Source organism: Neofelis nebulosa, chromosome 12 (genome assembly GCF_028018385.1).
Source record: "Neofelis nebulosa isolate mNeoNeb1 chromosome 12, mNeoNeb1.pri, whole genome shotgun sequence".
Classification (NCBI taxonomy): domain Eukaryota; kingdom Metazoa; phylum Chordata; class Mammalia; order Carnivora; family Felidae; genus Neofelis; species Neofelis nebulosa.
In genome coordinates this window covers 7,455,639-7,467,215 of record NC_080793.1, presented here as the reverse complement: position 1 = coordinate 7,467,215, position 11,577 = coordinate 7,455,639, and the positions used below count along the sequence as shown (strand labels likewise).

General features: G+C 59.2%; 2 protein-coding genes across 4 annotated transcripts; one reads left to right on the top strand and one right to left on the bottom strand.

Annotated features, from left to right (window-relative positions):
• Positions 1 to 905: 905 nt before the first annotated feature.
• On the top strand, positions 906 to 4,327 carry ENDOG (endonuclease G). The gene is made up of 3 exons (XM_058693883.1): positions 906 to 1,664; positions 2,702 to 2,811; positions 3,981 to 4,327. Exons 1-3 carry the CDS (start codon positions 1,146 to 1,148, stop codon positions 4,261 to 4,263), a joined length of 912 nt encoding a protein of 303 aa, XP_058549866.1. The 5' UTR covers positions 906 to 1,145; the 3' UTR covers positions 4,264 to 4,327.
• A 1-nt stretch (position 4,328) lies between these two features.
• On the bottom strand, positions 4,329 to 11,506 carry SPOUT1 (SPOUT domain containing methyltransferase 1). 3 transcript variants are annotated; one of them, XM_058693880.1, is made up of 12 exons: positions 11,424 to 11,506; positions 10,808 to 10,853; positions 10,369 to 10,494; positions 8,330 to 8,489; positions 8,006 to 8,095; positions 7,836 to 7,885; positions 7,513 to 7,643; positions 6,477 to 6,549; positions 6,273 to 6,371; positions 5,722 to 5,824; positions 5,376 to 5,523; positions 4,329 to 4,463 (listed from the first exon to the last, which is right to left on the bottom strand). In XM_058693880.1, exons 1-12 carry the CDS (start codon positions 11,457 to 11,459, stop codon positions 4,329 to 4,331), a joined length of 1,197 nt encoding a protein of 398 aa, XP_058549863.1. In that variant the 5' UTR covers positions 11,460 to 11,506. The 3 variants fall into 3 exon arrangements, with proteins under 3 accessions (XP_058549863.1, XP_058549865.1, XP_058549864.1); XM_058693882.1 differs by lacking the exon at positions 11,424 to 11,506 and adding an exon at positions 11,202 to 11,403; XM_058693881.1 differs by lacking the exon at positions 11,424 to 11,506 and having other exon boundaries at positions 10,369 to 10,608; positions 10,808 to 10,836.
• Positions 11,507 to 11,577: the final 71 nt, after the last annotated feature.

Sequence of the window (11,577 nt, the reverse complement as noted above, 5' to 3'; positions counted from 1 at the left end):
AACAAGGCCAGGAACCTCTCGTTGGAAGAGTCCGTTCGAGTCTTGTAGTTCAACCGCCTGCAGTTTGTCGCTGAGGAAAAGGCGGGGTGCCAGGGAAGGGGGTACTGCACAGTGGATTACACAGCAAGTTCTTTTTGAGGTTGACAAGACCTCAAGAAATAATTCATAACCACAATCTAGAGACATCACTGGGAGCACGTTTGTCTTTGCTACATTGTTGTCATTTTCTGATAGTTTTGTGTACCCTCTCCCCTCTCATGTTAGGTGGTAAGCAAGTTGCTGTATGGTTTTAAAATGTATTTGTGGGCTATAGAGTATTCTAGTATGCTAAACATGTCTGAAACCCCTATATTTTGCTTATTCCAGCCTCCATTACGAGTAATACTGCGGGGAAGTTTTCCTGTTTAAGCTCCTTGCACTCCCCATTCATTTCCCCAGCTCCCTCCTCTAAGTGGGTTGGAAGGTGTGAACCTTTTTAAGGCGTTTATACATACAAACTGACCTCGGGAATCACCAGTTTCTGTTCCAAGCAGCAGTTAGCGTCAGCCGCCTGCATCCTTGTCCTGTCCCGGGCTGTTAAGACACTTGCCAGTGTCCTAGGACTCCTGACTTCCGGTGTCATGGTTGGGAGGGTAGGTTTTGGTGTCAGGCAGACCTGGGGTCTTGGCCCTGTTTCCTTGTTATGCCAACTAGGAGCTTCCTCTCTTGAAGATTAAGTCACTTCGCGATGGAAGCTGCCTGACACTTCTAGGCGCTAAGTGGGAGCTCCTGCGGCCCGCGCGGAGGAGGGTCCCTCGAGGCAGCCCTGGGAGGGGGCGGGGCGGGGCGGAGCCGGGCGGCTGCAGCCAGTCGCGAGCCAGGGGAGAGGTGACACGTGCCACCCTACCCTCCGCCCTCTGTGCGCGTCTTAAAAGGGCAAAGAAAGGACGCCGGGACTTAACGCTACGCGCCGGTCCAGGCCCGCTCTGTTGGGTCCCCTGTTCCTCGAAACGTTTGTGAGTGGACGCGACGGGCATCGCACCCCTCCCTCACGCCCCTACCCGGCCCCGGCCCCGGCCCCGCCGGCGCGGCCCCTTTAAGAGGCTCGCGGGTCGGCCGCCGGAGGTCGCGGGGTGCCCCGTGCGCCGCGGGCCGCGCTCCCCGCCATGCGGGCGCTGCGGGCCGGCCTGACCCTGGCGCTGGGCGCGGGGCTGGGCGCGGCGGCCGAGGGCTGGCGGTGGCGGCGGCGGGCGGACGCGAGGGCGGCGCCGGGGCTCCTGGGCCGGCTGCCCGTGCTGCCCGTGGCGGCGGCGGCCGAGCTGCCCGCGGTGCCCGCGAAGCCCGGGACCCCGGCGGGCGGCGGCCCCGGCGAGCTGGCCAAGTACGGGCTGCCGGGGCTGGCGCAGCTCAAGAGCCGCGAGTCGTACGTGCTGTGCTACGACCCGCGCACCCGCTGCGCGCTCTGGGTGGTCGAGCAGCTGCGGCCCGAGCGGCTCTGCGGCGACGGCGACCGCCGCTCGTGCGACTTCCGCGAGGACGACTCGGTGCACGCGTACCACCGCGCCACCAACGCCGACTACCGCGGCAGCGGCTTCGACCGCGGCCACCTCGCCGCCGCCGCCAACCACCGCTGGAGCCAGAAGGCCATGGACGACACCTTCTACCTGAGCAACGTCGCGCCCCAGGTAGCGCCCGCGCCCCGACCCGCGCTCGCCTCGCCCCTCGAGCGGGGGAGCTGCCGAGTGCGCGCGCGGCTCAGGCGCCTGGCTGCTCACCCCGCGCGCCCCAGGCGGGAGGCACCGAGCACGGGGGCGCCCAGCACCCGCTCTGCAGTCTGACCCTAACTGTGGGCCTCTGGGCACCTCCCTGGGCTTCGGTTTTCTCGCAGTAGCGCCGAGGAACCGAAGACAGTGCAAACAAGAGTATTGAGCATGCTTCCTGGTCCATGGCAAGCAGTACTATCTGTAATGAGGGAACTGAGGCACAGAGAGGCAAAGCGACTGGCCCACTGTCACACAGCAGGAGACCCTGGCAGTCTGTCTGGAGGAACCTGGGTTTTCAGCCATTGTCCCTACCCTGCCAGCCTTACAGGAGTCTAAGGAAAATAACTAGCATAGTCAGCGGTTAGCAGTCACTGTGTGCCCTGCCTCTAGGCCTGTTCCCAGCGGGGCCTGGAGACTTGACCTGGGGCTCTGAGTGAAGCCCCTGGGGTCTGAGCCTCCCTTCTGACTTCTGCTCTTTTAGGGCCTCAGTCCCCTGCTCATTTAGGACATTGGAGAGCTCAAGGGACGGAGTCAGGAGCAATCCATGACTTCCAGCCAGGCTTTGCATGTGGTTCAAACTGGCAAAGGAGTGGGTAGGGTTGGAGAACTGGCCTTCCCGTGAGCCCCTGGGGACTGGCCGGGAGGCTTGTTTCTCTGAAGAGGGAGAAGTGCCCCTTTCCTTAGCAGAGCCCTTTGCAGCTGAGAAGCATTTCTGATCCTGGGATGCTGGTTGTCCCATTCCAGACGGGGGACAGGCTGGCACCCGCCGAGCTCTCTCTGGCTCCACCCTCATGGCCAGGTGGCCTTAAGGAATCTCTCCTTCCTTGAACCTCGGTTTCCTCAGCATGCTTGCCCACCCCACTCCCCGCTGGACTGTCCCAGCCTGGTGTCAGTTCCCGCCCTCTGACAGTGGGGGAAGGGCCCCAGCCCCAGCCTCTGAGCCCCACGTCTCCAACCAGGTGCCCCACCTCAACCAGAATGCTTGGAACAACCTGGAAAAGTACAGCCGCAGCTTGACCCGCACCTACCAAAATGTCTATGTGTGCACAGGGCCGCTCTTCCTGCCCAGGTAAGGCTAGAGCTGGAGTGGGGGCTGGGGATGCCAGGGCCTCCCGTTCCCTAGAGGCCCCTTCCTGCCACTCTCACCATTCAGGCTTGCCTCAGCCCCTGGGTCCACACTCAGTGCCAGGTCACGTTATCTGGTTTCTTCACAAGCCTGTCCGTTCCCTACTTTAGGCCCCCTAATTCCACTTCAACAGCCAGAGACCTGTCGGGTACCCACCTAGACCGTGTCTCCTCTGTGCATGGCACCAGGCCCCAAATCTGCCTCTGTTCCTCTCTCCTACCTCACCTCTTGCCATGCACACCCGACTCCGTTCTACCCAGATAGAAAAGCCTTCGTCAGGTCAGGCTCTTGCCTTCGGTCTCCTCTGCTTGGAACAATCCTCCTCACCCTCCTCACCCTCCTCACCCTGGAGCCAGGGTTTGAACTCCCTCTCCCTGACCCTGAGCCTCCACTCTGGGCCCTCTGTAGCCCTGCCTCCCAGGTGGAAGGGACTGAGCTCCTCTGGGCATGCTCAGTGATTTTTCTGGCCTACTGAAGATCGAGATAGAGGCAAAAGGTTACGGCAAGGTCCACAGGCCTGAGAAGGAATCCAGGGCCTATCACCTGATCTCTAGAGGAGTGGGCAAGTGACTTCAATATCCTCTCCTGTAAAATGGGGATAATAGCCACTACCCACCTCATGGTCGCTTAGGAGTCAAAAGGCGGGGGGATGGTCACTGCAAGTGCCTTCGACGGCCTGCTGACACGGGGAAGACCGGAAGTCACCTGGCCAGTGTTCCGGACACCAGTGCCTGTGCTGGCACAGGGGATTCAGGGCTCATGGGCCTTGCCCACTTGGTGCTCGCCCTCCGCAGGGGTAGGTAGAGCGTAAGCACGTGTCTGCAGGAGCGAAGGTGAATGTCCACAAGGCCCAATTCTCTGAGTAACGTTTACTGCTGTCACCTGCCCTGCCTGACCCAGTGCTGGGCACGAGGAAAACAGGGTAGGAGAGTGTTCACCCTGCAGGGAGATCCCAGCCTCCTGGGGAGCCAAGAAGGGCACGGAAGCCTCGCGCTGAGGTGGCAGTCCTACAGGCTGACACAAGTTGGAAGTCAGGTCAGGGCAGCAGCCGTGGGTCCGACCAGACGCCCTGGGAGCCCTGAAAGGCCATGTGTGCCCGGCTCTGCCCGCAGGACGGAGGCTGACGGGAAGTCCTATGTGAAGTATCAGGTCATCGGGAAGAACCACGTGGCGGTGCCCACCCACTTCTTCAAGGTGCTGATCCTGGAGGCCGCAGGCGGGCAAATCGAACTCCGCTCCTACGTGATGCCCAACGCTCCCGTGGACGAGGCGGTTCCGCTGGAGCGCTTCCTGGTGCCCATCGAGAGCATCGAGCGGGCTTCGGGGCTGCTCTTCGTGCCAAATATTCTGGCACGGGCAGGCAGCCTAAAGGCCGTCACTGCAGGCAGCAAGTGAAGGCCACAGCCCTGCCAGACTGCGGGGGTGGGGCTGCATTAAAGGTGGTGATTTCTGGAGACAAGTCATGGCTGTGTCTGTCCCGGGGGAACCCCAGGAACCTCTGGCTTCCCTGCTGCTGCTCTGCTGTCGTAGGCCTGACGGGCCCCCGCCTGGGTGAGGCCAGGCTGCAGGGCGGCCAGGGAAATGAGGATGGCTTCCTGGGGAGGAAAGCAACAGGCTGGGGCCCGGGAGGCTGGAGGGAGCCCGGCCCCCAGCCTCGCCGTGCCCAACCCCCCAGGGCCTGCTGCCCTCAGCAGAGCCCCAAGGAAGTTCAGAGCAGGCTCAGCTTCACCCTGCTGATCTGACCCCGGCTGGCTGCGTGCCCCACCAGGGAAGGGCCTTGCCTCTCTGTTCCTCAGTGTCTCCCTCTAAAGAGAGGATGGTCAGAATAATACCTGCCTCCCAGGGTCAGGATTAGCGAAGGCGACAGGCAGTTCACAGCCCCTGGTACAGGGTGGGGGTGGGGGGTTCCTGCTGGGAGGGTGTGGCCCCTGCAGGACCCCTGGGGACAGACTGGGGCAGTCCACCTGTGTACTCCCCACCCTTTGACAGTAATGGAAGCCAAGTGCCTACAGTGTGCTGCCTGTGCTGGCCTCACAAGTGGGCCCACGGGTTCCACGGATGCCCAGGACTGAGGCTCCCAGAGCTAGCTACACACTGCGCCCCACAGGACTGAGGTGCCAGTGAGGCCCAGTGGGAAGGACCGCCCTGCCCGCCACCGTCACGCGTGAGGAAGTGCAACACAGAGAGTACAGCTGGGGAAACCGAGGCTCAGGGTGGGGGGTGGCCAGGGTCTCCTGGGTCACCCAGCCTGGGAGCAGCTGGAGGGCCACGAGCACCCAGGGTTCTTGACTCCCTGCTCACTCATACGCGGTCCCTGCTGGAATCTGCTGTGGTCAGAGACTGAGGTAGTGAGGAACCCATCTCCAGGGCAGGCTGGCTCGAGACAACCTTGAGCAGGGTGGGCAGGGGAGAGCCGCACTCCCGTTGGACACACCCCTGGCTGGTGGCAGAACCTGGAGGACGGCCTGGGGCTAGAGCGGGGAGGCAGACGGGATCACCGGGCTCACCTCGGTGCGGATGGTGCGGCTGCCCTGGCCGGGGCACGTGTTGACATACAGATCAAAGAGGACGCTGGGTTCAGCCACCTCCAGGTTGGGGTCTGCGTCCACTCCAGCTTCCAGCCCCTGGAGGCCCCCGAACACCACGAGAGCATGCCTGTGCCCGTAAGAGGGGATCAGTGACTGCTCGCTGAGGCCACGCTGCATGCAGCTCCCCAGAGCACTCAGTCCCCACCTCCCGGTATGCAGTAGGGGCTCAGCCCGTACAGCTCTGCATATCACTCCCCCCCCCCACCCCCCAGACTGTTTCCGGCTGGTTCCTCCTTCCCCGGCCCCTGCCCCAGGCTATACCCACCTGAAGCTGGGAAGCTGGGCAGACGCCACATCTGAGCCTCTCTCTGATGTCCCGATGGTCAGGTCATACCCGTCCTGGAAGGGAGCCTCAGCAAACACGGCACCTGGGGGAGAGACCCACATAGCCACTTAGCTATGTGTATATGTATACCTGGGGGAGGGATGGAGAAGGGGACTCGGGCAAGGGAGGCACACCCAGGCCCTCCACTGTTCCTGGGAAGTCCAGGAGACCATGCCTGTGCTAGACTGGGGAAACCAAGTGGAGGGTGGGGAGGAAGGAGCTCTCAGAACTCCTATCTGTCCTTATGTCCTATTCCCAGCCCCACGACAGACATTACTAATCGATCACAATCCTTTCTCTCAGAAGTCCTTCACAATATTCCAGGCAGCACACTCAGGGAGACGGAGGCCCAGAGAAGGAAAGGCATTTGCCTAAGGTCACACAGTAAGGTGGTAGGACAAAGCCCCTAGTCTGCCTTTTGGGTCAGGCAAGGGTCTCCGTAGCCTCCCAGAGAGAGGCCAGATATTCAAAGGAGGAAACTCCGTCCTTACTGAGGCAGGAAGCCAGCCGGACTGTGTAGCCCCAGTAGAGACCGGCTTTGGTGCGAGGGTCCTGCGAAGACACGACTTTGCCCCGGTAGGTCTTGCTTTCTGCAGATGAAGCGGAGAGGCTGTGAAGATGGGGTGAGGGACAAGGAGGTGGAAGGAGGCGGCTCCGAGCCCAAATGCTGGCCATGCTGGGAAGCTTCCAGATACCTGGGAGCTGCTTCTGGTTCAGCTGCACGGTCACCCGAAGTCCAGGCTCCAAGTTCTTGTCAATCTTCACCTCCTAGGGAGAAGCCAGGAGAAATGGGTGCTATTCCCCACAGGACCAGCAGGGGTCACTGCTCTCCCCGATGTGGGGGCATGGGGGCGGGGGCTGGCCAGGCACCTGAGGGGTCCAGGTCAACCTCCATCCCCTTTCTCTGGCACCTGCGCCAGACCTGCTCACAAGAGACCATTCGTGCCAGATGACTACCCCAGGGCACTGGGCAGAGATGAATGCTCTGGGCCTGGCACAGAGTAGGCAGTGTTTCGTGAGATGAGATCCCAGTCTTTGCTTTGAACAGAAGTGGCCATGCCACTTACTAGCTGCAGCAGTTTGAGCGGGCCACATAGCCTCTCTGAGCCTCGCTCTCTTCATCTGTCAATCAGGAAACTCTCCATAAACAACAGCTACTGCTATACTGCCCAGGGCCGGGCATGAGGTAAATGGGAGATGGGATGGAGAACAGCTGATGTCTGCGTCTCATGCCAATTCTGAATTCAGGACACGGGGCGCTTCCTTTCCCTTTAGACGCTTCTCGTGTTTTCTCCTTTCGTCTGCGGTCAGGGTCTGGGTCATCCTGGTCTGCTCTTTTTGCGGGGAGAGGGGACCCCACACATGGAAGTGTTTCTGCCTCTGACTCCAGGAGAAATGAGCGTAGCCAGGTGGCAGATGAATGTGCCAGGCCCAGGGTGGGTCTGCATGCTCGCTGGAGCCGCCCCAGAGGGATTCTGGACTCGCTGCTGCAGGGTTGGGCTGGGTTGGGTTTGAGCATGAGAACTGTCTCCTGTTCATTTAGTTTTCAGGAAACAGTCGATCTGTTCCTGGCTTTATCTACTGAGCCCTGTTGCGGGGCACTTCTCTGGCCGAAACCTGCATCAGTGGAGAAAGACCAGGCACAGAAGCCTGGGTCCAGGGCTCCCCACTGCCTTCCATAGCCAGGGTATGTCCCCAATGTATGTCTCAACCCACCCTCCCAATTCCTACCTTCTTCATGCCACAGTTGACAAAGGACCCGTGGCCTGGCCGGGTGGGCCGGTCCACCACGATGCCTTCTCTGAACTCGGATTCCTCATCCTGACGCATGTGGTGAGGGCTGTCCAAGGGGTTCAGAAGCCCTGTGGGTGGAAGGGGTGCAAAAGCACACGGTGGTATGGAGTTCCAAGCCTCAGGTCTGCCACAGACCTGCCGCTTGCCACCATGCACAGGCCTTGCCCTGCCTGGGCCCGTTCTCCCACCGGCACAGCAATTTCTCGGAGTCTGGGGGGTGATCCATGGGAAATGGGGGTCAGCCCCCACTCCGGCCTTACCTGCAAACTGGAGATCCTGGTGCTTGGGGAAGAACGCCTTTCTTAGGTACCTAGCAAAGAACGCGGATCTCAGAAAGTTCCCAGGGGAGGCCACCTCCTGCCTGACCTGCACCTTCACCACCCTGCCCCACCCCACCACGCGCAGGCCAGTCTGCCCTTCACCCCCTTACTGTGGACACTCCAGGTACTGCAGGATCCGGGCCAGCTGCACGCACGCCTGCCCCTTCTTGCCAACGCCCCTGAATTCACCCTCCACAGTCCTGGAGAGAGAAAGACAGGCCTTCCAGAGCCTACTGCCCTCCCTTCGAGAGCTCCTCCACCCAGTCTGACCTCTGTGGTCCCCTGCTCTGCGACTCTTCCCGCCAGATTCACCGGGGGCATTTCAGACATTTCCCAGCACAGGCAAGCAGGAGGCAAAAAGAATGCAGCAAAGCCAGTCCTAGCAGCCCCTCCCTCCTCCCTGAGCCCGGCTGCCCTGTTGGATGGCTCCTCACTTGGCATCTTGGCCTTCTTCATCGAACACCACAATCTCATCCACACAGAAGATGGTGCAGGCTCTGGCAATCTGGCCAGCCAGGTAGGTGCGAAGCTCCGGTGACTGGGCGTTGTCCAGGATGGAGCCCGGCAGGGCCACGCTCAGGGTGTAAGGCCGACCTGGGCAGGGGAAGGTTGTTCGTGGCCAGGGGGGCCAGGGCTGTGCTCTCCCTTCACTTCCTCCAATCCCAGGGCTCAGAGTTAGACAACTTTCCCTCTGGGAGGAATTTTGAGGCCGGCAAATCAGATCCAACTCCCCTCTCCAGGCCTCAATCTCCCCAAGAAGAAAACGGACCCAGCGGTCTCCAAGGCTCCCATGAGCAGGGCACACCCCTGGGTAAGACTGGGGAGTGGTTAGAGACATTGGCCTAAGTTCATAGGTTGGCTCCGCCCCTTACCGCCTCCATTTCCAGCTGTCAAATGGGGATAATAAAGAGAGCTATTATTAGCGTCTTTATATGTGTGCATTTACCCAGTAACCCTAAAAAGTATTACCATGATACCCATCGAGACATGGAGAACCTGTGGCCCAAAGAGGTCAAACATGTGGCCCAAGGTCACACAAAAAGCAAGACAGCGAGATCTGGGTTCAGGCTGTCTAGCTCTAGAGGGACCACCATACTTTCCCTCCCGCAGTCGTCCAATGGGAGCCACAGGACGGAACACCCATGAAGGGCTTCCCTGGTGTGTAAAACAGCTGACATGCTCAGTTTCTGTCTCCACTGTCACCATCACCAATGGGCTTAGAGGTTATGATGCCCTAACCCTCCTGAGGTTTGGGTCTAGACGAGGAGAAAAGACACAATTTGTTAGGGTAGATCCAGACGTACCGATGTGCAAGGACACCCAGGGTTCAATGTGGGATGAGAAAAACCAGGTCCAGAAGCTCACGGATAAAGTGGTCTCACTTTATAAAACTGTATCTGTATGTTCTCTGCATATGTATAAGTGGGTACAACATCATATCTGGAGAAACTTTCACTGCAACGTTTGCTGGAATTTTTTCTTTCTTCTTTCTAGTTGTCTATATTTTTGTGGGGAGGGAGATTTTATTTTTAAGTTCATTTATCTTGAGAAAGAGAGAGAGTGAGCTTGCACAAGAGCAGGGCAGGGGCAGAGAGAGAGAAAATCCCAGACAGGCTCTGTGCTCACAGCACAGATGTGGGGCTCGATCCCACGAACCGTGAGATCACGACCTGAGCTGAAACCAAGAGTCAGATGCTTAACTGACTGAACCACCCAGGTGCCCCAGGAAGGGAGATTGTTTTGAGCAGCTATTATTTAATGATATAAAAAGACGAATCCTTTTTTAAAGAAATCGTTTCTTTTTAAAAAATGTTCATTTTGAGAGAGAGAGAAAGAGAGCACGAGCCTGAGGGGGGAGGGGCAGAGCAAGAGGGACAGAGAGAATCCCAAGCAGGCTCTACGCTGTCAGCGCAGAGCCCTCACAAATTGTGAGATCGTGACCAAAACGCAACCAAGAGTCAACTGATGCTCCACTGACTGAGCCACCCAGGCACCCCCTCTCCCCCCAAAAAAACCCCAAATTCTATTATAAAATCAAAATAAAGGACGCCTGGCTGGCTTAGTCAGTAGAGCATGCAACTCGTGATATCAGGGTCGTAAGATCAAGACCCACCTTGAGCATAGAGCTTACTTTTAAAAAATTAAATAAATAAATAAATAAATAAATAAATAAATAAAGTAAAATCAAAATAAGTAAATGAAAAACTAAATTAAAGCACACAAAGGGCTCAATAAAAAAGTGAAAAACCACCGTCATGATGATGATGAGTTCTGGAGATAGAAAGTTATGATATGTGACGCTTTCCCTCCACAGGATTTAAACCCACCTAAGTAGGAGGTTAGGACTCAGTTTTCCGGGTCTCTCCCAGTCTCTGGGCCTCAGTTTCTCCATCAGGACCTCTACACCCACTGGTCTCTAAGGCCCCTCCCAGATAGGACACTGGCTGCCCTGCCCAGGACCCAGCCTGCTCACCCTGGTCCTCCCTCTGTGCAGCAGCCTCTTCTTCCTGCTGGCGCTTCGCCTGTTCTTCCTGGGCCCGCTGCCGCTCCAGTTTTTTCATCAGCTTGAGGTCCTTCCACTTCTTTTTCTCCTCTTTCTCTGGATGAGAGGACATCTGGATTGGTGGCGGGGAGAGGGCTTGGAGGGAGAGCGACGCGGAGCAGTCCGGGAGATGGTGCCGTCTCAGTAGGGCTCAGCCTGGGCTCTCCAGCGCTGTTTAGTGAGCAGCCAGAGGAGCCATATGGGCTTCTGGCCCCTTCTTTCCCATTGTGGGTGCTGTGGGACCCAGAGCGGACAGACCTGGTGGCTCTCCACAGGGTTCAGCAGTGCACTGCTGGAGTGGCATCGGGCAAGGTTCAGTGGATCCCCCGCCACCCCACCCACCCAGCCCCCACCCAGCCCCCTTACTTACTCTGTTGCTTCCATTTTCGCCACTCGACCCTTTGGCCATGTTCACCCTGGAGAAGAAACGGGAAGAGGTATAGGAGTGAGGCTGAATGATCACAACTGGGGGGGGGGGTGTGTGTGTGTGTGTGTGTGCAACTTTCTGGTGCGAAGTTGCCCCCTGCCTGTAAAATGGGGGTGGTGAGGCACCCCCCCCCCACTGCCACCCTAGGGAGAGCGTCGGGGGGAAGGGACCCGCTATACTCTAGGGCCTAATACCAGGTCTGGCACATAGTAAGCATCCAACAAGTTGTTGAATGAGGTGTCAACGGAGAGAAGACGAAACAGGCTCAGGGGAAAAGAACCTGCCTGCTGTCACTCTGGGAGTCAGAAGCGATACGCCACGAAAGGACTCGAGTTACCTGGGTTACCTGACTCTGTCCGGGCCCTGCACCCACCCTGGGTGCTCATCCAGGCAGGGGCGCACGCGGCCACGAGCATGCGGCACCTCGGGGCTTCCGGCCTCGGGTCAGCGACAAGCAGGGAACGGGAAACACGGCACTACCCCGCCACGGGCCCCCGCGCGGCTCGTTCTCGCGCCCCCGCGCCCCGTCCTGCCCGGGACCGCACCTCCAGCCACCTACCGGGCCGCAGGGCCTCTTCTTGACACGCTCCGCCATGTTCGCCGCTCACCGTCGGCCCCGCCCCGCCAATCAGACTCACCCCTTCCGGCCACACCTCCTCCCAGCCGTCCAATCGGAGAGCCAATGGCGCGCGGGGGCGTGGCCCGGGCCTCCG

Coding starts and splice junctions, on each gene's coding strand:
- ENDOG (XM_058693883.1), top strand. CDS start 1,146: ATGCGGGCGCTGCGGGCCGGCCTGACCCTGGCGCTGGGCGCGGGGCTG. Junction 1,665..2,701: donor TGAGCAACGTCGCGCCCCAG/GTAGCGCCCGCG, acceptor GTCTCCAACCAG/GTGCCCCACCTCAACCAGAA. Junction 2,812..3,980: donor GGGCCGCTCTTCCTGCCCAG/GTAAGGCTAGAG, acceptor CTCTGCCCGCAG/GACGGAGGCTGACGGGAAGT.
- SPOUT1 (XM_058693880.1), bottom strand. CDS start 11,459: ATGGCGGAGCGTGTCAAGAAGAGGCCCTGCGGCCCG. Junction 8,096..8,329: donor GAAGAAGGCCAAGATGCCAA/GTGAGGAGCCAT, acceptor TTCTCTCTCCAG/GACTGTGGAGGGTGAATTCA. Junction 6,550..7,512: donor TCAACTGTGGCATGAAGAAG/GTAGGAATTGGG, acceptor GCTTCTCCCTAG/GAGGTGAAGATTGACAAGAA.